General features: G+C 32.4%; 4 protein-coding genes across 4 annotated transcripts in view; 3 read left to right on the top strand and 1 right to left on the bottom strand.

The window, feature by feature from the left end:
• The first annotated feature begins 2,580 nt into the window (after positions 1-2,580).
• On the top strand, positions 2,581-10,007 carry LOC119644595 (rho GTPase-activating protein 15). Its single transcript, XM_038044198.1, has 5 exons — positions 2,581-3,625; positions 6,762-7,097; positions 7,202-7,307; positions 8,448-8,630; positions 8,740-10,007. The coding sequence occupies exons 1-5, from the start codon at positions 2,848-2,850 to the stop codon at positions 8,750-8,752; spliced, it is 1,416 nt and encodes a 471-aa protein (XP_037900126.1). The 5' UTR covers positions 2,581-2,847; the 3' UTR covers positions 8,753-10,007.
• Positions 10,008-10,936: 929 nt separating this feature from the next.
• Positions 10,937-12,874, top strand: LOC119637325 (thioredoxin, mitochondrial). The gene is made up of 3 exons (XM_038033286.1): positions 10,937-11,795; positions 12,155-12,358; positions 12,445-12,874. The coding sequence occupies exons 2-3, from the start codon at positions 12,200-12,202 to the stop codon at positions 12,775-12,777; spliced, it is 492 nt and encodes a 163-aa protein (XP_037889214.1). The 5' UTR covers positions 10,937-11,795; positions 12,155-12,199; the 3' UTR covers positions 12,778-12,874.
• Positions 12,875-13,673: 799 nt separating this feature from the next.
• On the bottom strand, positions 13,674-15,974 carry LOC119643303 (5'-AMP-activated protein kinase catalytic subunit alpha-2). Its single transcript, XM_038042649.1, has one exon. The coding sequence runs from the start codon at positions 15,635-15,637 to the stop codon at positions 13,949-13,951; it is 1,689 nt and encodes a 562-aa protein (XP_037898577.1). The 5' UTR covers positions 15,638-15,974; the 3' UTR covers positions 13,674-13,948.
• A 910-nt stretch (positions 15,975-16,884) lies between these two features.
• Positions 16,885-27,493, top strand: part of LOC119644672 (carboxypeptidase D) — a 42,719-nt gene continuing 32,110 nt past the window's right edge. The window contains exon 1 of the mRNA XM_038044339.1: positions 16,885-17,712. Within this exon, the coding sequence (XP_037900267.1) occupies positions 17,176-17,712 (537 nt within the window). The 5' untranslated portion in view covers positions 16,885-17,175. The remainder of the gene's footprint in view (positions 17,713-27,493) is intronic.

The following is a 27,493-nucleotide window of genomic DNA, read 5'->3' as shown; positions in this document are numbered from 1 at the left end:
TGCTATTCCACACTTAACCTTATACATTATCCTATATACATTACGATTCAATAAAATTAGTACAATTAAAAAATACAACTCTGGTTTCTATTTGATGTAAATTTCGCAAAAATGTTGGGCTACCCTATAGAAAGGGCGACTTTCTTCGTGAACTTCATTTACTCTATGTTGATCATTCAGCCATTGGAAAATCTTATTTTTGATAATGCGATATGCTTCTTTGAGAGCATATTTGATGGGTATAATGTCCGGTTTTCTGTTTAAATTGAAACAGCAATGATTGGGCACTCAAACCAAATGAATACTCTCTATGAAATAGTGGTTATGCGTTTGATATATCTTCAAAAATTATTCGTTTTCGTCTGTCAGACGTAAGGCCTTTTATCATGCTGCGGTAGGATAAAATTGGTATTGCAAGTTCTTATAACTAGATTAGTGCCTACGAGCTTTAGAACTTTTGAGGGGAATCTTTTTACATACAACGCACAACAGGCAGACATGGCTAGATCAGTTTAAAATTCGACGCTGATCAAGAGTATGTATACTTTACTGGGCTTGCAAGCATTATAACAAAATGAGTGTACCATTATTCTTCGGTACAGATCCAATAAAAATTGACAACATAAGCGATATGTTTGTTTGCCAAACTTCGTGATGGCATATATATTACTGTTTTTGTTGTCTTTTTTCCTTTTGTTTTTTTGGCTTTCGACTAAGAAGAAATTTTTTCCTTATCAGGAATGCGCATACGTTTGTGAATTTTAATTTATATAGAAATAGATTGAGCTAATAATTATTTATTCACAATACTCTCTTTTAATGTTCGGGATAATATATATATATATAAAATTATTTCAAATATATTGTTAGAATTGTCTATTTTTCTGAAAGAACGTAATATTCACATTCCAGAATGATTAATAAAATCAAATATAATTGCTGAAATGTGCTATATATTCAATTACTGAAGAGGTAGATTCTATAACGTTGCCATGAGCTGAATATATTTTTTTCTAAAATACTATATAAATATTTTTTTCCCTTTTTTGAACTGTTTTTCTATTAATATCGTTTCAAATTTTCCGCCTTTCAATCGCAAATGCAATTTTATAATGTTAATCCGAAAATGTTCTTCAAATTACAGCTGATTATTATTATGGTATTGCGCAGCCAAATGAATTATTTACATATTGAAAATGAACCTACACGCAACTAAATGGTTGTTTATAGATTGAGTATAAACCGAGACGCAACTAAATGGTTGTTTATAAATTGAGAATAAACCGGGGCGCAACTAAATTGTTGTGTTTGTAAATTGAGAATAAACCGGGGCGCAACTAAATAGTTGCGTATAAATTGAAAATAGAATAGAAAGTGCGATAATTTTTATTTTAATAACAAAAACCCCGTGCTTCAAACATGTATGTCATGTATGTCAAGCGACCATACTGCATGTACATACTTGGTTTGACTTACTATAAAATCTCATGCCATAAAATCCCTTTACAAGACTTGTCGACAGACAAACTGATTTAAGATAATAAATTTTTTTGTTATTAAAATTCATTTTAATTAGATTCATACGCATAGCCATTATAAAGTTAATTACAAATAGTTAGCTTTGCTTAATAAAGAAGAAGATCATGCTATAAATATTCATATGAAGTGCACATGAGAGATTAATCGTTTTAAGAAAAACTATTTTATATTGCATGAAATATTTTTCATTAAATTTGTCTCAATTTAATTAGGCTAATGATTATTATAAAAGTAACTAAATATCTAAATAGCCTTTTAGTATGAAAAGCAAGATTAAATTGCAAAGAAATAGTTTTTAATTCATAAAACGACGACAATAAACAAATTTATGCTCTTTGATTATTATTATTCTCAGTGCTTTGGTATGTAACATAATTGCAAAACAAAAAAAAAAAAAAAAAAACAAAAAAACCAACAACAATAACGGTTAAGTAAATGTTTATAACTATAAAATGAGTAACGATAAATACATAAAGGCACCTGAAATCGTTCCTATTACACCCTATAAAGTCAAGCGTTACATGTAATGTAATGTTTATTAGAAGTAATATGGGATTGACTCTTCATTTCCCTTGTTCGTACTGAATTAAACACCTATGTTTATTGTTTGATTGACAAACAAATGCTTAATGATAAACACAAAAATTACTTTCCAAAAAATATATATACATATTAATAAAAATAAAGGAAAAAAACTAATCTTAAACGATAAGATATTGAAATACAATCGAATTGTAAGCAGAGAGAGGGGAAAAAAAAAACAACTGAAAATATTTAATAAGCATTTTATTAAAAACTTGTTAAAGAAAACCTCAGAATTCTTTGGTTTTTTTTTTTTTCTTGTTTCGTTTTGTATTTATATTAAGATACCTGTTGGTCATGCTTCGATAATTAACTATGAAATCCGACTGCTCTGGCTCAGATGAATGAGAAAATATAAAAAGAAGGAAAAAGAGAAAAAAAAAAAAACATATATGTAATAATAATAATAATAATAGAAATAAAATAAACAGTGAAAAGATAAAATTACCACAAATTGACCACAAAGTTATTAAAATTATACATAAAAATCTGGGTATGTGTGTGCGCGGTTTATTTTTTTTTTGCATTCAATGCTAACTAGCGAGACAGAAAGTAAACCGAACCTAAATACTGAACACTTTAAAGGCTTTAGTTGAAGTCCAGAGTATAACAACAGAAGAAACAGCAACAGCACAACAGAGCACAACAGAGCACAATAGAGCAATAGCAGCAGCAGCAGCAGCAGCAGCAGCAGCAGCATCAATAACAAGATTAAGTTTTATAGAAATGGCACAACAGCCTCCTGGCGTACTTATCGCTAAAGCGAATTTAACATCCGCGAATGAAAGACGCGTCGCCACCGCCACCGGCACAGCCACGAAAAGCATAATGCATTGTTTACGCGATCGCACACCGAGCTATAAACGTTCAAATAGTCAGATAAATATAGCACGTGACGGTGGACAAAAATTTGGACAATTATCGAAAGAGTCTCATCGTACCGTGCAACCGTGTAAATTGACTTTATTGAAAAGTTGCAGCAATCGTGATTTAACTCAGTTAAAGGAATTAAAAACTACGCGAACATCTCCATTGACAACAATAAACAACAATAATAAAATGACTGCAACAGCAACGGTATTATTGTCGCCATCATCATCATCATCGTCATCATCATCAACATCAACCTCGATGTCATCAGCCATACATTCTACCACGATGAATGGCCATTGTTCGGCTATGAATTGCCAGCAACGTATATCGAGTCTGGAGCAAAGAATCACAAGATTGGAAACACAATTCAACGGTCAATGTTTATTAAATAAAACAATGGCCAATCAGTTAGATGAATTGAATAAACGTTACGCTGAATTAAACGATCAGAATTTGCTTAATAAACGTAAAAAATCGGCAAGTTTAAGGCATAATAGCAGCAAAAAGGAAACGGATCGATCGATTCACGGAACCGTGCAACCTTCGAAATTTGTTGCTTGGATGAAACTATCGAATTTCTGGAAACAGCGACCCAGCATACAAACGCTTAAAGAACAAAATATTTATAACGGTGAGTAGATGAAAGTGCGATGTACACGTGAAATATAAAATTAATCGCGTAACATAAAATGAATCTTCGATGCTCGGCATTTTAAATGCGAAATCCAGTGATTTTTGAGATCCAATTTTCTTCTTTCTTTTTCAATTCATAATATTTTACAGCAAATTTGAAAAACTTATTTATTAATTTTTTTTTTCGCGCAATTTATGTGAACTTTTCGTTGTGATGCTTGATAAAGCTTGCTTGCATTCAATATTTAGATCGGTGGTATCTTTTCAAGTGGCAATGTAAAGTATCGGTATTGGATATCGGAATTTTACTCACTTTGCTTTTCTTTTTTTTTTTTTGTAGAAGATTACATCAGTATGATAGGTTAGATATTGTTAAACATAAAGAACAGAGAAAAAGGAAAAAGAAAATGCCATATAATATAACAGATGTTGATGCCTAACAATAATCAAAATTATCGGAGATAGTTTAGTTTACAAAATAATTGTGAACACAAGCGCTAAAAATAAATTTTTGTTATAATTTTTTTTAAAAATTAAAAAGAGAAAAAACTTTATAGTCGGGTAAGGCCGACCGTCAAACACCCTACACTGCATTCTCTATTATGAGTCAATTTTCTTTACAAAATATTAAAATTTCGAGTTTTTTCTGCTCTGCAAAAGATTAATTTTCGTCAAAATTCTTTTTATGATAGGATCTAAAAGATAAACCAAAATGGCCCAACTGTGGTACAGTTCATTTTTGTTTTTTTTTTTGTTAAATTGCTTTGTAAAATTAAACGGTTTTGTCGTACGAACTTCAGTTTTCGATATATGAGAGGGGGTTCAAAAATTGCCCCAGCCAGTCCAATATTTTCATGACAATTTTAAGTGCCGTAATACTACTACTTGAATACCTTTGCCGAGAAATTTTGAAAATTGCAAATTTTTTTCCATATAACGGCGTATCAGAATAAAGCGTTTTATGGGGAGTAGTCGAAAAAGTGAATCGACCCAAACCATTTTCAAACACATCACTAAATTTCATCAAAATATCACCAAAAATTGTGACCTATAGCTGGAACATAAATTTAGAGGGATAGACACCAGACGAATAGGTGGACAGACAGGCTTAGAAAACGATTCTGAAACGATTAATATAATAAGAGTTGGGCCTATTTTAAGCCCTTCTGTGCGTGTTATATACGTCCGCACTAATGTAATATGCCCACCACAAGTGGTGTAGGGTATAAAAATATGTATTTTAGAATTCCCCTAATGAGAACTATTAACTCATACGTTCTCTCTAACAAATCTTTGTTAATCTCTTACTTGTTTTCAATTCACATGAGAAATCCTTTACTAAACGAACCATCTTACAAGCTTTTTAGTAGTAGATGTATGCGTGTGTGTATGTTTTTAAGGAAGGTCAAAGCTGGTAAAGCTTAAGTCAGTATGGCACTTGCACCCTCTAGGTACCACCAAAATTTCACGTAGGGAAAACCGTCTGAGCCGTAGGCGATCTCGTTTGTCCTTTGTGTACTACGCGCGCGCTCTACTACGTTCCGCTCTTCTCCGCTCGATCAATATGGCTGCGCTGGGCCTCTTTAATACTGTTCCACACAGAAAGCGTGTCATGTCATATTTGCGATAAGAATCTCTCCTATTTGAAGCGTGGACATTCGAGCAAAACGTGCTTCGCCGTTTCTTCTATGTCAGGAGACCGAGGGCAAAAAGGATCATTATCGTGGGCGAATCTTTGTAAAGATTGCCGAAAACAGCCATCAGCGCTAAACATTTGCGTAAGAAAGTAGTCAGCGCTACCCTGCGGCGTTGTGACCCATTTGTTGACATCATATTTGAGCACAGCGGGCCTGTGGTAGACTCGTCCCATCTCCTCTGCCATGTGCACATAATTTCTTCGGTAATACGGTTACGGTTACGGTCAGCGGTGAGCCTCATCCTAAACTGCCTTCTTGCTTGATATAATTTCGTTAATTGCTTAGCCATAGCTTGACCTGCGCAAACTATGACCCTGTGTGCGTGTGTGTGTTTGCAAAGAAATTTTAAAACTTTCTTGAAGAATATTCAAGATTTTTACCAAAAAGAAATATTAGCCTTGTCCTAAGCGACATGATAAGAAATCATAAGTATACTCGCAAGTGAAGAAACTTGTTTCCAAAGAGTTTTCTTGTGACTATTAGTCTGGCATAATAAATTTGATCACAATATCACGAAAGGTATGACAAGCGATCAGTCACAATCGGTAGTAACGTCAAAATATTATTTGATTTCTTTTCTTTCTGTCACGGTTTGCAAATAGCAAATAGTTAAGAAGAAAAAATAATGTTTCCGTACATCAGACGTGGAGTGAATGCTTCCTATTGGTGGATTGTTCCAAAGGTGGCCGAAGCGACTAAAAAGTATGAGGCTGCGGGATAGTGCGCAATTCCGAGATGATTAAACGGGAACGCTGAAAAAATCTTGCAATTCTCTTAAAGGACTTAATTGATGGACTTTTTTCCTTTGACCTTTTTTTTTGGAATATTTAAGGTATGACTTGCTCTTCACTTGCTTTTTAATCAACTTTCTTGTACTTTCTTCAAAATGGAGTTTTTTTTTTTTGTAACGAATAGGAGACCAATTCTCTTGATCTAAGCTCAAAAAGGTAATTGGACTTTTGAGAACGAGAAGAAGAGCACCTGGTATTTTAATGTGCAACTGTGATCTTTTAAAGAATGAGAAAAATATCGCAATAGGGTATAGCTTTTCTAACTACTGAGTGCATTGACTTAAGAATGCGAAAAAGAGCGAGAAAGAAAGAGAACGAAAGAAAGAAAGAAAGAAAGAAAGAAAGAAAGAAAGAAAGAGAGAGAGAGAGAGAGAGAGAGAGAGAGAGAGAGAGAGAGAGAGACAGAGAGAGAGAGAGAGAGAGAGAGAGAGTTTGAAGGAATTAAAAAGATCTTAGGTTCGAATGGCCTTAAAATGTAAGCATTGTCTTAATTGACCTTGTGTCATTGATTAGTTTTGACTTAACAGTACGAGTATTAAAGATTCATTTGAACTTATCAATCAATCAATATCAAGCCAAGGAATTAAGAGAAGGAATAATAATCAATAGAATAAAGATCAACTTTTCGTGCTCGGATTTGTTTCAGATGAACCTTGCTTTGATACGGAAATTGAAATGGTTCTCAAAGATGATGTACATAAGACGGTACCAAAAATTGTTATAGATTGTTGCCAATTAATTGAAGAGAAATATCGAAAATCTTCGGAGCCCGTTGAAGGCATTTATCGTCAATGCGGTGATTATAATAAAATTCAAGCGTTACGTTTTAGCATCGACGCAAACAATTATGAATCATTACGTCAATCAAATATTGATATACATACATTAACAGGAGTATTAAAATTATTTCTACGTGAAATTAAAAGTCCTCTGATATCGGTGAATGAAGCTAAAACATTTATTGGTAAACCGAATCAATGGTGTAAGTTTTATATTAAAAAAAAAAAAAAAAAATGTCTTACTTATTATTATTATTATTTGTGAATATCTTCAATGTTTCGTCATAAACCATCTATTTGTTTACAGTATTAACTGAATTGCCTGCTAAGTTGGATATATTAAAAAGACTGATACGTTCATTGCCGGAAGTGAATCGTGATACGATGGAATATTTATTTTCACATTATAATAAGTAAGTAAAAAATGGAAAAAAAAGAAAAACAAAAACAAACAATTTACTATATAAGTGAATGAATGATTGAGCCTGAAATGAGATCGCAAAGTGAGTGGAGAGGAGAGGAGAAGGAAGGCATAAGAAAAGTAAAGTAATTTATATGAAAAATGCATACATACCTAAAGATAAGAGCTATTACGAATAGAAGTGTTGATAATGAAAGGGAAATCAATTTGCACATGCGAATGAAATAAAGTTCACGTGTTCAATTCTGAGAGAAGCTCTCTCTCTCTCTATATATATATATATATATATATATGATAGAGGGAAAGAGATAGATAGATAGATAGATAGATAGATATCATTCTCAATGTGCAGATAACGCATGCGATTTATGCCAAAGCATGAACGACGACGACGGGCAGTCCACTGTTTTTGTCTATGCATCTTTGGCATGTTTGAGCAATAGGCTTTACGGATATCTCGAGATAGATCTCACATCATGTAACCCGCTAGCGGTCATGATGATGCGACAAGATTGAAAAAATGCGATGATTTTTTACATGACATACTTGAGTATAAAGTCACACAAAAGTCTCGAACTCCTAATCGCCTACAAGAAGGCAGCAGTAATCCATACGTATTCTTCTCGAAGTAACGTGAAAGCGATTCGCGGATCGTTTTTTACTACTTGGCAATGCGTTGTCACTACGCCCGCGTAAAGACAATGCATATAAATAGATAGTTAAAGAGGGAAAGAGAGTGAACAGACGCAGGAATGGAGAGGGATAGAAACAATAACGTAAAGACGGAATATAGTGAAATGGCATAAGTGTACAGCAGTATGCGGTTTATATATGTCCTTTTTGTGACAGCCCAGCAGTTAATAAATTTCTTTTTTATTTGATTCGCACTAGAAATCGTATAAAAAATGTGCATTTAGTGTTACATAGGGGTAAGCCGTGTTATTTCAAAATCGCGAAAAAAATAAACTCGTGTAAAAAAAGACTGTCGCCCTTAATATATTGTAGATTGCTTATTGATTCTTTAAACTTTGAAAAATAGATATTCGCCGATCTTTTCCACCCCTGAAGCTGCTGCCCTATGAGCTTTGAAGCGTCAAATACCTACATTATATATTCATATTTTTCTTTTCAGATTAACTAAAGTGCCTTTACAGCAAATAAGTGCCGATTCCTTGTCGCTTTCTGTAACACCATCCATTTTTCATACGGTACAACAAGACGCCCACATACAAGATATACATCTTTTACTCAAAGAGAGTGAAATTTTAGCAGATTGCGTTAAAATAATGATTGAATATCACAGCAAAATATTCGAGTAAGTAAAAGAGAAAAAAATAAAAAAAAAAACCAAAAAAAGAAATTTTATTTTACATAAAAGTAATTTTAGGAAATTTTTGAAAAAAAAAACACTTTTTTTTTTTCAGAGAAAGCAAATAATTTTAACATATGTTCTTCCAATCATCCCCCCATCCAACGAACAATTATTAATATAACCCAAAACAAAACCACATATACTTTCTTAGAGTATTCCAGTGCCAGTAGTCAGTTTAGCCAGCCCAGTCAGTTACATTAATCATCTTAAAGAATGGCAGTGAACGTATATTCGACGAATGTAACAACTGAAAATTTATCCAGACATGATATGCTTGCTTGGGTTAATGATTGTTTGCAAGCGCAATTTGCTAAAATCGAACAGCTCTGCACAGGAGCTGCTTATTGTCACGATATTGTGGTGAGCATTCAGATAAATTAATAGAGATTATGCAAATCCAGTGCGAGGAATTCTTTCAATGTTACCATATCGCTTGTTTGGAAGAAATGTTATTATTTCTAGACAATAAATTGTGGACTGTTGTAGATTCATTTGAAAATATATTGCAATTGACGGAATTTCGTTCGGTCCGTTATACCTTGCGGATGCATAAATCGCCGCCAGTTGTTCTGTTAATTAATTCACCAACAGTGGAAATATGCTGTGCACTTCCTCTTATCAAAATTTTCTTCTCCATTATGTTGTTCAGAGCACAGATGCTTAATCGCTTGCGAAGATGAAAAGATCCGAAATGCCTGTACGTCCGCAACATCTTCAGCTCCCTTCCGCGATTAATTTAGATTTGCATCCGGACCGCACAATATCAGAGTTTATGGATGGAAAGATAGCAAACAATGAAAATTCCGATCCTTTCCTTCTTTCCTCCTTTTTTTATTTTGATTTATTTTTCTTCTTTTTTTTTCATATAAAATACGTTTTTCAAAAGAATATAATCGTAGCAAATATATTTGGAGTACGTGGAGGCAGTGTTGTCATCTGTCCTGACCTTTTCTCTTCACCGCAACTTGCATTCCGATTGATTTGTTCATTAATCAAAGCGCAACTGCCTTAAATGCTCGCCCAATACATCCATGTTGTTGTTGTTGTTGTTGTTATAAAAAACGACCGAAAGAAAAATATATCAAACAGCGAAATTGTTAGACAGGAAAAATTCCGTACAATACATTCTTACGAGTGTGAAGTTATCATTTCACAGAAACTAATACAGCAACAACAACAACAACAAAAACTCAACTAATGCCTTCTGTCAAACCGCACTCTGGCATTGAACTTGACGTCGTTGTTAATGATGATGACGATAATGATAATAACGATGATATTATTAGAAATGAACAATCGACATGTGTGCTCCTCTCTATTTCCATAAATATCCTATAAATCTAAGCCGATAGCCTTAGATGCTAATGCTTTTAAGTGTTTATTCTTAGAATTTATTTTCTGGCGAAATTAATAATAATAATAATAATAATCCTATAAATCAATTATTTTTAATTCTTACAGCAACACATCGGATAGGAAGCAACAAAGAAATCGTTATAGTGTTAGAAATTTACGGAAAACATTCTCACATCCCGATTTAATATTTCAAAATTTATTTTAATTAAACAATTTATATAGAATTGAATAACAAGAATAATGTTTTTTTTTTTATTATTTAATTTAATTTAATAGATTTACTTAATAGTTAAACATTTTATTAATAAAATAATAATTATTGATTATAGTAAAATTTTTCTTCTTTTTCTGGAATTCAACAAATCACCAAGAGATGATTCACTATTTTGGGTAAAAAAAAAAAAATAAGTTAAATGAAAGAAAAAATTATAAAATTTTCATCATCTCACAAAAAGTAAATTTTTTTTTTTTAAATAATATCAGTCAGGCAGTCCTACAGGTGTAACACGATGATAATCTCAGAAAGAAGTAACGAAAGGCCAAGAGATAGAGCGCTGGGGATCGTAGTCAACTGGGTATATGCCCGATGCGTAAGTGTTATGCCTTTACCGATTGAGCTACACCACTACAGCTATCGACCATAATACACTCTACTGCATTTGAGTTTTGAACCCGCGAGCATTGACTTACTAATATCGATTGTTGTTAGCTACTCAACTACGCGAAATTACAAAAAATCTTAATTGCTACTCTAAGCCTATACGAGCTAACAATTGCCTTGATATCGAGCCATAACGAAGAATAGTTTAGGGTGCTATAAGTATGATTTTGGTTTCAATTCAATTTAATTTGAAATTATTAGTAATATTGGGCCAATGCGTTATACAGTCTAAAGTTTTATTACCTCATTAAATTAGACCCTCTACAAGCCTGCATCGACATAAGGGATAAATTCATGCATCAATAGAATATAGTTATGAAAATGTTAAATATGAGATGTAGAAGAAGTTTAAAGCTTTGCGGAACACCAACAGAAGAGCTATCAATCATAGCCCAACCCGTTAACAGGTAATAAGTTTAATCGACCTGAAATTATATTCAACATATACCTGCATAAAATTAATATAGCCTTATACCGCATGTGTAGATATAGGGTATAAAAATGAAAACAAACATTCAACTCATGCTTCGGTCGATCTCTAAAATTTCACCTACACGGGCATCTGTTTACTTTTTTATATGGGCCTTCTGCTTCTCTTTTCATTTTTTGTAACGGATATTTTCATCGTGTTCATCAAGCAAGCAATCGATGATACATACAGTGCTGCATTATCGACCATTGTAAGCAGTAAGAGAAGTAAATTTATCCATTTTAAGGTAATTACTCTTCCTCCTATTTTTTTTTTTTTTTTTGTTAATTAATCTTCCTTCTCTTTATATGATGAAAACACGAATTCTTGCTTGATTTTAATTGAAATGACGGATATTACCTTATAAGGCTAAAAATAACTCTTATCCACATTCGTGTAAGAAATCGTTCCTATTAATAATAACTTTTTTAGGAAGAAATGGAAACAATCTGCGGTATGAAATCGTTAAAATTTATTTATTTTGTTTTTTTTAGTTTATTCAAACTTGAGTGCGTGCAATATTATAAAAATGATATGGCAACTCTTTGTGAAGAACACTCATCTTTTACATGGTTTTTATAAACCTGAAAACTTGGAAATATTTTTAGAAATATTTTCTAAGGTGAAAAATATGTTTATATATTTACATACACTAATATAAAGTTAGTATTAAAATTTGACTAAAAAAGTTAATGAAAAATTATATCATAATTAAATTAACTCTAGTATATTTCTTGAAGAACAAAAAGTTAATGAAAAGCCAAGTGCTTAAATAAGTGGATCCAAGGAAGAAAATAGTTCGAATAAATATTATATGAAAAGAAACAATTTTTTAAAATAATAAATCATAAATGATGATTTCAATTAATATGCATTTCGAGTTAAGCATGAATGTATAAATAATTTCAGCGTATCGGACGTGTGTGTAAATATTGTTATCGCATTCCGCTGAGATATATTGTTTTTTTTTTTTTTTTTAAGCTGATTATAAAAGTAATAAGATAAAGAGCATTTTTTTGGCAAAGAATGTTAAAATTGCCCACTTTGGTAGCTCGCTTACAAGCTTCTCCTGCTGTTGCACAGCGCTCATTACCCATCACTCTAAGTGCAATACAAAAATTCTCCCAGTCACAGACAACGCTAAAGATATACAATATTAATAATCATAACGAATTCGATCAGAAGGTATTTACAAGAGAAAAAAAAAAACAAAAAAGCCTTTTACATAATATTTCTTTCTTTATATAAGTTGTGTCTTTGATTTTTTCTAGATCATCAATAGCAATGTACCCGTTATTGTTAACTTTCATGCCGATTGGTGTGCACCATGCAAAACTCTTACCCCTATGCTAACCACTCGATTAGAGAATGCCGATGATATTGATTTGGCCGTAATCGATGTCGACAAGAATATCGATTTGGTAGAAACATTTGATGTTCGGGCCGTACCGGCTATATTGGTTTTTCGAAATGGCATTGTAACTGACAAACTTGTTGGCTTAATGGATGACGGAAATATAGAGGAATTTATTGAAAAAATTCGAACGAAAGCACGCCTTCAAAAGGAAACCGAACGTGAAGAAGCGACGAAGAAATCGAAATGATAATAACACCAATGCTGTAATGTTTATTTATCTTGTGAAATAAATATGTATTTTAATATTTTTTATATGAGTACGTAGATAGCCCTGTGAAAATCAATTTACCGAAGTAAAAAGTTTATTCATCTTTGAATTATTTCTTCGGTATATATCACATCTAAAGAACGGGATTGATTGATTGCGGTATCACATCTTCCATCGGCTTCTTGTAGGTCTAGAGAAGAAAATGTTTATTTACAAATTATCAAAATTCTGTTGTTTACCCACACATGATGATGATTATATGTTAGTCTCCGACTTTGGGTACATCAGTATTTGGAAGTAAATAACCAAAATTTAATTTCTTCAATAAGTAGTTACCTGAAAACTCGCGAGTCTATGAAGAGGCTCTTGAAGATATTTTAGAGTAAGTATAACTAGCGGCCGCATATTTTCTTGGAAGGCATATTAAAAAATTGTGGGAAGTATAATAATATTAGCATTCCATTTTTGTACATCGGAGATAGCCAATACCATGCACAGACTCTTAGTGAACATGATATTTTGAGTTCACATGTATCGATACGGGCTTGAAATTAAGACAGATTTTAAATGCGGATATGACGCCTCATGCTATGTCATTGGAATTCTCAAAATCGAGAACTAATATGTTAGGATGTATTTTTTTATTGAATCCAAGTGTGTCTTGCGTATTTATTAGCCCTTTATTATTAATACCCTGAGCTGGCAGAGATATCATTTACCTACTAGCATTTTTCTTTCCTTGTTTTTGTAGCAATGGTTTAATCCAAATCTGATATTTCGAGATTTTTTTTTTTTTGAATAATTACCCTGATTAATATATATATATATTAATATATATATATATGTGTGTGTATACATCTATATAGTTTTTAATATATCTTTCTCTAATATATATTTTAACAGGAATTTCTTAAAGCTATTAAAAATGTTCTTTGATTTTTCACTACGCGTTTAAAAACAATTGGAGAAACAATGATAAAAAGAAAAAAAAAACAAATATTTTTACATATTACAAAATTACCAGAATTGAAATTCAACACAAAAACAACAACAATATCTATATAATTTGAAGACTTTTTTCTATTTACTGAACGTTAGCCAGTGTCACGTGTTGTAAGTTTTGTATTTTATTTAGAAGAATTCAAGATGATTAGCGGGCCAATTGTATTATTAAAGCGGCGCACATTTCAAAGAATTCCATGGTATGATGTCCCGTTGGTTGAGTAGGCATTATACCGGTATTACTTAGAGCGGGTGGAGTTAAACTCTCTAAAATGACGTCATCACCTTGCTCGACCTCATCGTTTGTTAAAGATTTAAAATCCAACAAATAACTCTTAGCATCGACTTGATAGAGTTGAAGAGACATTTTAGAATATTTGCCATTCTTTGGATTATGACGACGTACACGGACATGATATGGATTTATTATTTTCCATTCATAATCTAGGGCCTTCATTGCTCGGTAAACTTCCAACATGATATCATTCGGCTTGCTTTGAGATCGTATACCCAAATGCCATTTGGCACGTTTGATAGGAGTGCCACGAGCCGCTTTTTCTGGAAAAGCAGCACCACCTGACGTTTGAACTGACATGGCCAATTGGCGTTCCCTTAAAGGAGCGATGCGCTCTGGATGAGGTTTTAAAGAACCGATTAAAGAAGTACGCCCTGGGGTCGATGTACCCGAACTGGAGCCGCCTGCGCTTATATCTTGACCAAGATCATTAGGCGAATGGGCGACGGGTGGCGGCGAACCGGCAACGAAGAAATTATTTATTTCCGTTTTAGCAGCCTCATCAGCGAAACGTTTATTATCTATTATCAAATGATAAGCAATAGCTAATTGATCATGAGGATCTCCGCTTAGTAAGGCATTGTGCACTTCTTGCTCTTTAACACCAAACTTTTGACATACTTCTGCCACGGCATACGTATCAATGACGTTAGAATCCTGTTCTATAGAAGATGGAAATAGATACGAAGGCAAATCTTTTTGAAACCATTCGTGCTTTTTGATCTCTTCTATGGTGGCACGCTTCAAAGGATCCACTTGCAACATTTGGCAAACCAAATTCACTACCTGCTTATTCAGATACTCCGGTATAGGGAAAATGCCAGACTTGATTTTCCTAAACAATGTGGGAACATGTTCATCATCAAAAGGCAATGTACCGCATAATAAAGCATATAAAATCACTCCACAAGACCAAATATCCACTTCAGGGCCAGCGTAAAGTTTACCCGAAATAACTTCCGGAGCGGCATAATTAGGAGAACCGCAAGATGTACGCAAGAATTCACCATCCAACATCATATTAGATAAACCAAAATCAGCTATTTTAACGTGACGATTATGATCCAACAATAAGTTTTCGGGCTTCAGATCGCGATGCACAATCATGTGACGGTGACAATAGTCAACACCCGAAATAATCTGCTGGAAAAATCGACGTGCCTCGTACTCCTGCAATTTTCCATGCTTGACAATATAGTCGAACAGTTCACCACCGCTAACATACTCCATAATCATGAAAATGTCAGTGGGTGTGGAAATCACCTGATATAACTTAATAATATGGGGATGACGGAAGAGTTTCAAGTTCTGTATCTCACGGCGAATTTTGCTAACCACATCCAAACTTTTGATTTTTTGTCGATTTAATATTTTCACGGCCACTTTATGTTTAGTCATCTGATGTTCACCAATCTTTACCTTACCAAAAGTGCCTGTTCCTAACGTGGCACCCAAGAGATAATGACCAATTTTTACTAGAGGCTGAGGACCAGCCGCATTATTAACTACCTCGGCAGCGGCAGAAGCTCGAGATTGAGGCATGATGGTCGTATGCAGTTATTGAATCCTTTCCGTTTTGTGTAAAAAAGGTTTCCAATGATTTATTTTAATTATATGCTCTGTTTTCCGCTTGTCAACGACCTCTAATTTTCAGAAACTTGAGAACTACGAAACTCTGAGGATATTATTTAATTTTTAAGCTCTGCAAAGGAGCTGAGGTTAGCGTATAATTTCTATCAACACACATCTAAGCTCTTTATGATATTAAAAAAATTATTTCAATTCTTTCTTTTATAAAGTTTTAACTAAAACGCAATTTTCCAATGACGGTTCAAAATCACACTTGCAAAGATATTTTTTCCATCTGAATGACAACTGAAAATTTTCATAGAATTTTATCTGACAGCTGAAGGGAAATTTTTCAATTATAACATGAATATGACAGTGTTACCGTTTCAAACCAAAATGCTACTGTCGGTAAAGCAGTAAAAGTAACGTCTTTAAACACGATAAGGTTTGATTGCCTTTTAAAATATGAGAAATAATATTATATTTATTACTTTCAATATGTTCAATATTTATTTTTCACGTTTAAAAAAGCAATCGAGTCTTATTATGTTTTTCTCCTAAGATGAAGCACAATAAGTTAGCACACGACGGGGTGGCTTCCACTTAAGGTAATTTAGCACCAAAGTTTTAAAACGGTTCTCCAGAGAAAAAAATTTTAGTTAAGTGATGAGGAATCTTTGGATTGATTTCTTCAAATTATGATTTTTCTTCCTTAGATTGGAAACTACTATATAAACGGACATTTTAATTATATACGTCAGCTATTAGAGGTTACTTTTTGATAGCTCATGCCCGTTTTAGCTTGACATTTTCACTTAGACTGTTTTTTTTTGATTTTACTTTTTTTGTTCATGTTTCATTCGCCTTGTTTTAATATTTTATGCTGGGTTGCAAAAAAGGTAGTAGGTTTGGATATTTTAGGTAGGTTTTTCATTTTCACGTCGATAAGTTTCATAATTTCTTGTAAAATTACAGTATATTAGAGATGCACGAATTTAATAGTTGACAACATTGAAGTCTTAAGAAACGGTGGTGCAAATTTTATGCCAAGTCTAAAAGAAAGTTGAGTTAAGTGTGTCTTTGGTGCGTCTTTAAGTTCTAAATATTATTTTTTGAATTTTTAATAATATTTTTATTGATGACATATATATAAATATATATATATGCATACGTAAATATATATATATGTATATGCATATACAAATTGTTGTGGAAATTTATTAGCGTTCAAAGAAGCTAAAGTATTATGGCTTTGAAAACAAATAATATAGAAAGCCGTGGACACATACAATGGCACTAGTGCATTAAATCAACAGAGATCAAATGAAACAACAACAACAACCTTAAAAGAGAATAACATAATAACAACGTCATCAATTTATAAAATAGAAAATAAAGAACGAAAAGAAATATAAATAAATAAAATTTGAAAAAATATTTCTTTTGTAATATATCTATATGTATATATATATTTTTTTTTGATCATAAAGAAAATAAAAACGCGACAAAAAATGATACGAAAGGCGGCTAAGATTTTCTCACCGTATGTTTTTATTGCAAAGTGTGGCAGTTTGTTTAAGCCAATGCCTTATAAAGTGTTAAGTGTATTATTCATTGTATTGGGTGTATTAAGCAATAGTTTTGTAACACCCGCAACAACGATGCCGGACGATGAATCTTTCATTTCGCCAAATCCTAAATATCATAGCAACGAGGATATTGGCACATTATTCAAAAGTTTACAAGCTCAATATCCTCATTTAGCGCGCACCTATATAATCGGCAAATCGGTGCAAGATCGGCCCTTGTATGCTTTAGCCTTAACAGGATCAAGCAATAACTTGGAAGAAAGAGAGTTATTAAGACCTTTCGTAAAGTTTACGGCTAATATACATGGCGATGAGACTTTAGGTCGGGAAATAATTTTATATTTAGCTCAATATTTAGTGCTTAATTATGCTAAAGTGCCCGAAGTGCAACAAATACTTAATGCTACGGAAATACATATGTTACCCACCTGTAATCCAGATGGTTTTTACGTAGCTCATGTAAGTTATCTATTTAATCATTTATATTTATTCTTTTTAATTTATTCATAAAAAGAAAAGAAAAGATATTTTTTTCTTTACTATTAAACTTTATATATAAACTCTTAACTCTTTTCTCATTTGTAAAATTTAGAAAGTGGTTTATTGTATCTCTATGATTGAGATAATATCATCGGCTTTGTAAAAAAAGGGAAAGTGAAAATGTAAAAATTTATGACTTTTGGAAATATTAAATCATTTCTTTGCATACATATATTTTTTTTAAAACATATTGAACACAATTTAGCATAAATGAAATGAAGCAAATGAAATCTCCTTGCAATCATTAATCCGTTAAGTTTATTCGGCATGTAATTGTTACCAATTCAAATGAATTATCATTTTTGATGTATTGTGTAAAAACAAAAAACATTTTTACAGATTTTATACTTTACAGAACAGCACTTACTGGGTGTATAAAATTTGTGGGAATGTATGCGACATTCAGAAGGGTATGAGATAGATATGCCTTTTATTATACCGATTTAGGCTTGTCTGACGTCTGTCTGTTTCCTGTGTCCAACCTACAGTTCGCAGTTTTTAAGATATTTTTTCGGCATTTCGTACATTGTTTTGGCTTTTTCGAGAGTACGAATTGTATTAAGCGAAGTATTGTGGGGTATTTATTTTTCTCCTTCAATAACCGATAATAACAGCGAAGCAATTGCACTCGGTTTAGCTTGAAATTTTTAATACCGATTAGCGGTAGATAACTTATTCGATATATACCGACATTCGATCAGAAATCACATTTTTATTCAACATGGCAACATCTCATAGATATCATTGTATTGAGCATTTTTAAAATAGAACGTAATTAGTACAACAACGGTCACAATTATTTTTATCGTGGTACCATGCTGAACATTTGAACCCCATTATATATAATCTATTCAAAATATTGTACCAAAAATATGTAGTTTATTTAAACTATGAAAAAGTCGAATTCGTAACTTAAAGTTATCGAATAATGTCAATTATACTCTGTTGATCAAACCAAGTGAGATGCGGCTAAGATTGATGATTATGATACGAAAGTGAAGGGACGTGAAAACGCTTATACGCGGTAACTTAAAACTGTCCTAATCCCTGCAATTATTTTTACTAACTATGACGCTAGAGAAAGTGCAACGCATTTTCTACGCTCAGCTCAGTTTTATAAATCATTTCGGTTCGTCTGCTTAACAGATTTTAATGACGAATAAATTTTCCTTTCTTTTCCATTTAAATCCAGCTAATGAGAGACAATGTTTTTTTTTTTTTTATTTTATCTGTTGCGTGTACAAATAAATTGACTGCATTTTTTGATAAACGAAGATTTTTATTTCAAAAATACCTTTCACAAGGCTTAGTAAACGAAAAATTGTACCATCACTATCTCCTAAAGGTTAACTTGCCAATGCCTGTCGAAATTTTGTGATTTGGAGATGAAATGGTCATCGATTCATTTTCGTACATCTTCAGCTATTGTAAGCTACCGATCTACTAAACTGCATCAATTCGAACAATTGAGCTTATACCGTACAAACGCCAAGGTCAAAGTTATCTATGCTTGAAATTTCGGAAACAATGAATCTGTTAGGTAAAAGAAAACTTATTAGTACATCTAATAATGATGAATCCAAGATACAAAAATGAAAATATGTTTAAATATAAACATGAATCAGTAACGATTAAAAAAAAAAAGAAAAAAAAAAAAAGATTTATCTCAAGAACCATAATCAAAATACAAATGTCTTCTTTCCCCATTAGCCATTTTTTAGTTTAAATTTACAAACCATACGATATGATATTTAACGTTGTGTATTGTGCCAAAAAGTGTAGCGGGAATTTTGAAAAACATGTTGTTTTGTTTTTTTAACATAATCCAAATAAACAGAGAGACGTACAGACAAACTTAAATCGATATAATAAAGGGTGAGTTGAACTCAAGTCGTTCTGGATGTTGCATACATCCGAATAAACTTATTTTACCCTTGTACAACAACTGGTGTAGGGTATAATAATTTTTAATATAATTTATTTTTATCTACTTATGTGAATGAGCCCGAGAAGTTCTAAGAATTCTTAAAAACGATTTGGGAATAGCGAACACGCTGATCTCAATCTATGAAAAACAAAAAAAAAAGAAGAAATTGTTCCTCGGCTAATATTAGCGACCGGTTAAGTAAAGGAAAGTTAAATTAATCGTAAAATTATGAATTTAGCGAATATTTTCCGTTACATTCTTTCCTTAGCTTCCTTTATAAAGGTTTCGTGTGTTTTCATGAATAAAATAAATAAGTAAATTATATTTGACTGAGGGCGAATCTCACCATGTTCACTAACATGCATTTAATACGCTGCCTGCCCTTTGGCCAGTTCGTTTCACTCTTAATAAAGATCTACGTGCAAGAATTTCCAATATTTCTACTAAATTTCAAGGCGATTTTATCCCTTTTATTAGCAGCATGGTGTCAAGACGGACGGATTTATTTATTATTGGTACGATATTGTCTATCCATTTTCAAGTCATTAACTGGAAAGGTTGCTATATAGACTGTTACACGACGACTTATATCAATATTTTAATAATAGATGATTAATAGATCAATGAAAGGAATAGCCAGGTTTAATACCAACTTGGAAGTTTCCTGCTGGCCATTGACAGTACTGCCAACTCTTGGTTTTTTTGTATTTAATTTTAAAATAACACTGTTCACCAATAAGAATAAAAGTTTTTTTTTTTTTTTATATATGAATTTTTTACTCCAGCAAAAATCCCAAAAAAAAAAAATTCCTTTTAATTCAAAATTTTTTTTTGACAATATCTTGTAGAAACTTATGTATACAGCAGCAAAATACAATTGGAGAATAAGAAGTTAGTGAGTGTAGTATGCTCACATTTATGTTAATGACTTGGTCGATGACGGGAAATACCTGAATTTTATGATTACGTTTCCCTTCATCTTGTTGTTCTTCATCCTGAACAAAGCATATCGCTAGTCAGCGTTTATTTCACGCAGTATCAATTGATTGTGAAGTTGATTTCAATTTTTGTGTGTGTTACATAACGATTGAATTTTCACTGTACCTTCATTTTATTTCTTTTTTTTTCGTTTTTTTTTTTGTGCAATAAAAAGGAATTGTTTTTGCTTTGAATTTCATTATTAATTTTTTTTTTGCATGGTTATGTAGGGAAATATTTAGGGTTTTTTTTTCATTTTACACTATTTTTTATAGTTGTTGAACATGAACACAAATTTACCGTATTTCGCATATGTTTTTTTTACACAAATTTCCTTGCACGGTTTCTAAGGAACGTATATACCGTGTAAAAAAAGACTTGATGGCATGTACTTTGTGGTAATTACAGTGTATTGCAAATAGAAGCAAGTAAGAAAACTATATTCGGTTTCGACCGAATCTTTTATATCTGCCGCTGTCGTTATCCTAAAGGATCGTAAAAAAAGGGGAGAAAGTCAATTTTCAAACTCAATAATATTGGCTTGACGTGGCTGATTATTTTCATTTTTTTAAATAAAAGCTGAATTTGCTGTACGACAGATAAGAGGAGCAAAAAATACGGAAAGCAAATGTGTTCTCAGTTTTTGTTGCATAAACGTGTGGACACATCTAGGCGTGTCCTTTGACCGGTTTTGGTCATTTTCGATTTTTTTCTGCAAATTTACATACGATGTTTTAATTTTTGCAAACGGAGCAGTGTTTACCACAGATACTACACAGACGGACAGACACTTAAGTCCATTCTTAAATTTAACATTGATCAAGAATGTATAGACTTTGTGAAGGTATTGAAGCTTGCTTTTGTGCATTGGAAATGTTTTCGCAAAAAAAAACAAAAAAAAAAAAATTAAATTATGATACACTATAATATTGGGTAGGCGTGGTCAATTTTTCCATCATCCATACAATACATGTTTAAATTTTTATAGTTTTCTCTGTTGTAGTTTGCGAATAATGAGGAAACAAACAACTTTTTACACCACTTGGAGAATAGAGGTGCTTTCAGCTTACATAGTACCGTATAGGCGTGTGTCATTTTCAATACCAACCTACGTGCGGGACGTGCTTTCAAATTTAAAGCCGATAGCTATGTTTTTGTGACCAGAAGAATTTTTACAATTGATATTACATAGAAGGAGAGACGGACAGACGGACATTGTTAAATTTATTGAAAATTTGACAGTGAGGGGCCTTTGAAGGTTCCTTCCGGGCGATTCAAAACTTTTTGGACAAAAATGAATATATTTCCTCATCGTTCGTACGTGAAGTAAAGTGCCATACATTGGCGCTACGTACAAATATTAAGTCATAGTAATGCTCCTTTACGCTCAATTTATTATGCATAAATGATTCAATGTTTACACATGTAGACTTATGTCATTTAACGTTTCGCTTTTACTATGATAATGGACGGACGGACTATTAAGCTTAGTCATTCAGTCAGTCTAGCAATTCTGCCATACTTTGTATAATTTGCGTACTATTCTTTTTTTTTACACAAATTGTCTTTTTGTTTTTTTGTTTTCTGTTTTACATAATTAGATTACAAGAATTTTTGTGTATTTAACGGATGTTTTTGTTTCACACTCACCCCAGGTATAAAACAAATAAAAGTTTATTCATTTAGTCCAAATGTTTTGCAATATCCAGAGACGTCATAATACTGCATAAATTCGTGATTGGTATTAAATATAAATTAACTTACGCATCGTGTCTCTCCGTCCATTGTATGAATTGACATTTGTTTATTTGTTTTCAATATTTGAAAAAAGAAAGATGGGTGAGTATAAGAGATTCAACTACAACTGTACATATACAAAAATTTGTATGATTTATATAGTGCACGACGATGTACGTGACCAAAGATGTAATAAGCTAATAAGCTAATAAGCTATAAGGTATTTAATAAATTTATGCCTTATTTGTCATTCATGCATGTTTCTCACTTTTGTTCTATTTTTATTTTCCTGGCATATGCTTATCAACAATCAACTCTTATCAATTACATTTAACAAATAATATATATATACTCTTTTACGCGTCATCATTGACAATATGACGTAAGCTAAAGTTATTGCGAAATTTCCCAGGAGTCATATGTTTATTAATTTTACACGAATTCATTATTAAATTTTCAAAATTTTTCAATTTTGTTTGCGAATCTCTTTATACTATGTCTTGAAATTTTATCTCTCAATAAATGAAATCCAATAATAAATAGGGAAAAAAAAAGTTTGACTTTTTTTTTTTTTTTTTTTCTCTCATTCGTTATAGGTATTTTCATATATTATAGATTCAAAGGTGACTAGAAGGCACTAAATAGAGTCTAGCTGCTGTTCTTCCATATCCGTTTTGCTTCAATTTTCAGATAAATTCGTGAAATGTCCGTAGAAATATATTTTGTTTGGAACAGGCTTCCAAATCCATTTATATTTTACTTTTACATATTTAATAGAGATCTGTTAAGAGATTTGCTAGATGTTTTTGTTAGTTAAATTCAAACTTATCGTGACTGCATTAACTCCGAGCCAACCCTTTTTAGAACGAAGTAAAGAAACTTAGCAGAAAAAAATTGTTGAACATGAAAAAACGAAATGATATAAAAGAAAGTGATTAAGCATTCAAAGTACAATTGTTAAATTTTGTTATCGATCTTTTTCTTAGAGTTAAATAGCGATAGCACAGCGTAAATACTTGCTAAAGAAGGATTTTGAATATTACTTAAGGTATATGAAAGCTTATCTATCCAGCTAAGAAAGGTGTTACTGAATATTGCTTAAGATGTATGAAAGCTTTCCTAAATAAAAGCCTATCTACTCTACTAAAGAAGATTCGGAATGTTAGTTGAGGTATTTCAAAATTTTTCTAAATCAAGGCTAATGCGTCCTGCTAAGAAAGGTTTTGATTATTACTTAAGGTATATGAAAAGTTTTCTATAGTACAATATATTCTATTTGGATGCTCTTCCGTATCCATTTTTCGCTAACATATCAAATTTCAAAACACCATTAAAAATAGCTCCAATAGGCAGAATTTGAATTTGTTTAGTTTGTTTGAAAGGTATCATAGATTCATGAAATGTCCACAAAAATGTTTTCCCCTTTTTTAATATGGAAGGAGTATACGGCTTTCAAATTTAACTATATCTCAATTGTAATTATTTAACCGAGCTATGTTAAATCATTAACAGAGTTTTGTATAACAGAAATGATAGGTGTCTTTGCTAGTTAAATTTGAATTTATTTTCACACTGTTGATTAGAGACAGATTCACCCTTCATTATATCGAGCAATTGAGAAGCACTTTGTGCATCGATTTAAGCTTGTCTGCCTATCCATTTGTCTGTCCATCTAAATTTTCGTATTCAACTTGTAGATTGCAATTTTTGATATACTTTTGTTGTGTTTTCAATGACGTCCATGGATGAACGCTATTAAAAATGGTTTGATCGAAGCACTTTTTTGAACAATTTCCTTATCATCACTTATTTTGAAGAGTGATTTTAAGAGTAAGTGCACCGCAGATCACTAAAATAATTTTAATATTCTGTTTTAATCGTTACCATTTTAAGGGCATCTAAGCTATATATAGGCTGTGCAGAAGAGTTTTACAACAAACGATAGATGACGAAGGCGATGGCTAAAATTAAACCATGGCCATAATATAAACACCGCTTTCTTCTTAAGATTTAAGTTGATGCATATTTCTAAGTGTTACAAAGCGACTGACAGCTTTAATGCATCGGAACTGCTTAGAGGATGAAAAAATCTTTGCACAATGTTTTACTAAAAATTAAACAGAAACATTAACATTTCGCTGATAACTTTGACAAAGCAAGCACAACTTAAGCACGTATATGTGTGCTACTGATTATGGAAATATAGTCTAAGTAAAGCAGTTAAAAAAAAAAAATAAATAAATAAATAAATAAATAGATTTTATGACACGTTTTCACTCAAAATCATGAAAATTTTCATTTTAAGGATTCCATCAATGCATACATTGAGTACTTTTTTAATTGGTAAACTTAGGATCGATACTAAGCATCTTGTGTGAGAGAGGAAAGACGATGACGAGGGTCCATCTTTTCAGTAATGCATTAAATTAAAATTTCCGTAGCAAAAAAAAAAACGCAAAAAAAAAAATTCAGGACTTAAGTTGCTTTCGAGCTTATGGCCGGCCATTCATACGAATCCGAGTTACTTTAAAATGTGAGGCTTGTTAGTTTTTTTATGACGATAAGTCATTCCGATCATTTAGAACATACATAAATCTTTTAAAGTAATGCTTTATAAAAAGAAGAAGAAGAAGAAGAAGTTTAAAAAATATTTACCAAATGTATATAATAATATTACAGTTATCGGAATTATTTATTAACGATTCTGTAAGCAACGATTCTAGACATATATAGTAAAAACAAAAAGAAAAAAAAAAAAAAAAAAAGCACATAAATAAATAACAGAAGTAAATATTCATTAGATGTGTTTGCACAAGCTTATTTAACTCATATCTTAAATAACTGCGGATAGAATAAATGTTTACTCTTTAAATATTATGGCAATAAAGCCAAAAAAGGTGAGAAATATTTGTAAACACACATGACAGTTATGTTTTATTGCCACAATTTATTGCCCAACAATATTTAAGAGCAATAAAGCGCTCATCTCGAAATTCACTTAAACTGAACGCCTAATCAAAGAGAAGCGGTTAAGATTGATTTTGCCAAGGCTATAATACTTTTAATCGAAAGATTATCTGAAGATTATCATGAATCTTGAATCTTAGCTGTGCCCTTAAGACACGATTTATGATGATTTTGTTCAGCCTAAAGAAAGGAATCAATTGAATGCTTACTATCTCATCTAAAGTAGCTATCATATTGTGGCCTAATCTGATGGGATGAAATTTTCTAATTTCATTGATTTTGCGATTAGTTTCAAAAGAGAATCAGGACGGGATTAGAAAACGGCAATGGAGTATATCATCGTCAGGAGGCAATTTATAGATAAGTACAGTTTAACAGGATAACGGCATAAGTACTGTTTAACGGCTACAAAACGTATCATTATTATATCAATATTAATTACGGCCTTATGAGTCAAGTTTTCTCACGCAGTGCACCTTAGTTAAGATAATTTGACAATTAATTTTTGCTCGCTCAGTTTGCGATTTGCGATAAACTTCAAACTTCGAAAAGCCTTGCTCCTCGAATGCAATCAGCCACACATTTGGATTAATATTGAAAAAATAAAAAAAATAAAAAATAAAATATTTTTCCAGCACAAGATGGCGCATAACCATATACCTTTATTACATGCTAAGAAAAATCAAAAAAAAATATTTACTCATCTTGCTCTCCTACTCATAAATTCGTCGTCTAAGCTCAATAATAATTATTAGGGTAATATTAAAGATTGCTTCCCTTTTCTCCAGGTAGACTAATCATTAGCTCAATTTTTTTTTGAAAATATATTGCATTTGTTTTACTTTGCTATCCACTCGGCTGACTGTCACTTCGACTTTGGAGTGTAGTTATGAATCCATCTGTCACTCACCGTCACATATCGTATGAAAAAATTTCTTTTTTTTTCAACTGAACATTTCTGAGTCATCAACGCGTTATATCCATTTCGAACATACCTTTCTTAAGAACAAGTTAGGTAACTCTGCTTGCAATCGAATGTGTTTGTTTAAGTTTGCGATTATTTTTCCATATTTTTATTATATATTAGTTTGGGGAAAAAGAAATCCATTATTTTTATATGAACTTCAGGACTTTATTTAACATGCTTCGGATTGTCCGATTTGGGTCAAATATGCACCGTTTTGTTGTATGATTTGTTGCCATTTTAAAGGTAACTTCAAAATGCCTCTCTCATAGAAGTCCTGGTCTCTATTCGCAAAAAACTCTAGTAGTCGATTTTCACAATCCTCCCTAGATTCCAATTTTTTATCATTAAAGAAATTTTGCAATGCAAGAAAAAGATGATAATCGCTTGGTGCCAAGTCCGGACTGTATGGCGGATGCATTAAAACTTCCCAACCAAGCTCCCGAAGTTTCTGGCGAGTCACTGTAGATGTGTGTGGCCTAGCGTTGTCCTGGTGGAACACGACACCTCTCCTGTTCGCCAATTCTGGCCGTTTCTGGTCAATCACTATCTTCAAACGGTCCAGTTGTTGACATTAGAGATCAGAATTTAGCGTTTAGCCATATGGAAGCAACTCATAATAAATAATCCCCTTCCAGTCCCACCAAATGCATAGCAAAACCTTAGTTCTAGTTTGACCACCGTTTGAGGTGCTTCACCGCTCTTTGACCACGATCCTTTTCGCACAGGGTTATCGTATGTGATCCATTTCTCATCTCCAGTCACCATCCGTTTAAGAAATGAGTCTATCTCATTCCGTTTGGCCAAGGCTTCGTAGATGGAAATTCGATCCATCATGTTTTTTTCTGTTAATTGGTGTGGCATCCAAACATCCTTCTGCTTCTTTTTGAATTCAGCTTTGTGTAAATGGTTTAAAACTGTTTTATGGTCGATTTTTAGCTCCTGGGCGATGTTACGACTGCTAACATGCCGGTCAACTTCGATCATTTCTCCGATTTTATCGACATTTTCGACGACCGGCCTACCTGTGCGAGGTGCATCTTTAACATCAAAAATTCCTGAACGGAATCTACGAAACCAAAATTGCACATAATTGGCTGTTACAGTATCGGAACCATAAACACCAT

Source organism: Glossina fuscipes, unplaced genomic scaffold, assembly GCF_014805625.2.
Source record: "Glossina fuscipes isolate IAEA_lab_2018 unplaced genomic scaffold, Yale_Gfus_2 0, whole genome shotgun sequence".
Taxonomy (NCBI): Eukaryota; Metazoa; Arthropoda; class Insecta; order Diptera; family Glossinidae; genus Glossina; species Glossina fuscipes.
This window is presented reverse-complemented; position numbering and strand designations above follow the sequence as displayed.

What these genes read in the sequence shown, in the direction of transcription:
- LOC119644595 (XM_038044198.1), top strand. Translation starts at nt 2,848, where the DNA reads ATGGCACAACAGCCTCCTGGCGTACTTATCGCTAAAGCGAATTTAACA. An exon ending in TGGTAAACCGAATCAATGGT is followed by an intron (nt 7,098 to 7,201) that starts GTAAGTTTTATA and finishes ATTTGTTTACAG; the next exon opens with TATTAACTGAATTGCCTGCT. An exon ending in TTATTTTCACATTATAATAA is followed by an intron (nt 7,308 to 8,447) that starts GTAAGTAAAAAA and finishes TTTTCTTTTCAG; the next exon opens with ATTAACTAAAGTGCCTTTAC.
- LOC119637325 (XM_038033286.1), top strand. Translation starts at nt 12,200, where the DNA reads ATGTTAAAATTGCCCACTTTGGTAGCTCGCTTACAAGCTTCTCCTGCT. An exon ending in ATAACGAATTCGATCAGAAG is followed by an intron (nt 12,359 to 12,444) that starts GTATTTACAAGA and finishes GATTTTTTCTAG; the next exon opens with ATCATCAATAGCAATGTACC.
- LOC119643303 (XM_038042649.1), bottom strand. Translation starts at nt 15,637, where the DNA reads ATGCCTCAATCTCGAGCTTCTGCCGCTGCCGAGGTAGTTAATAATGCG.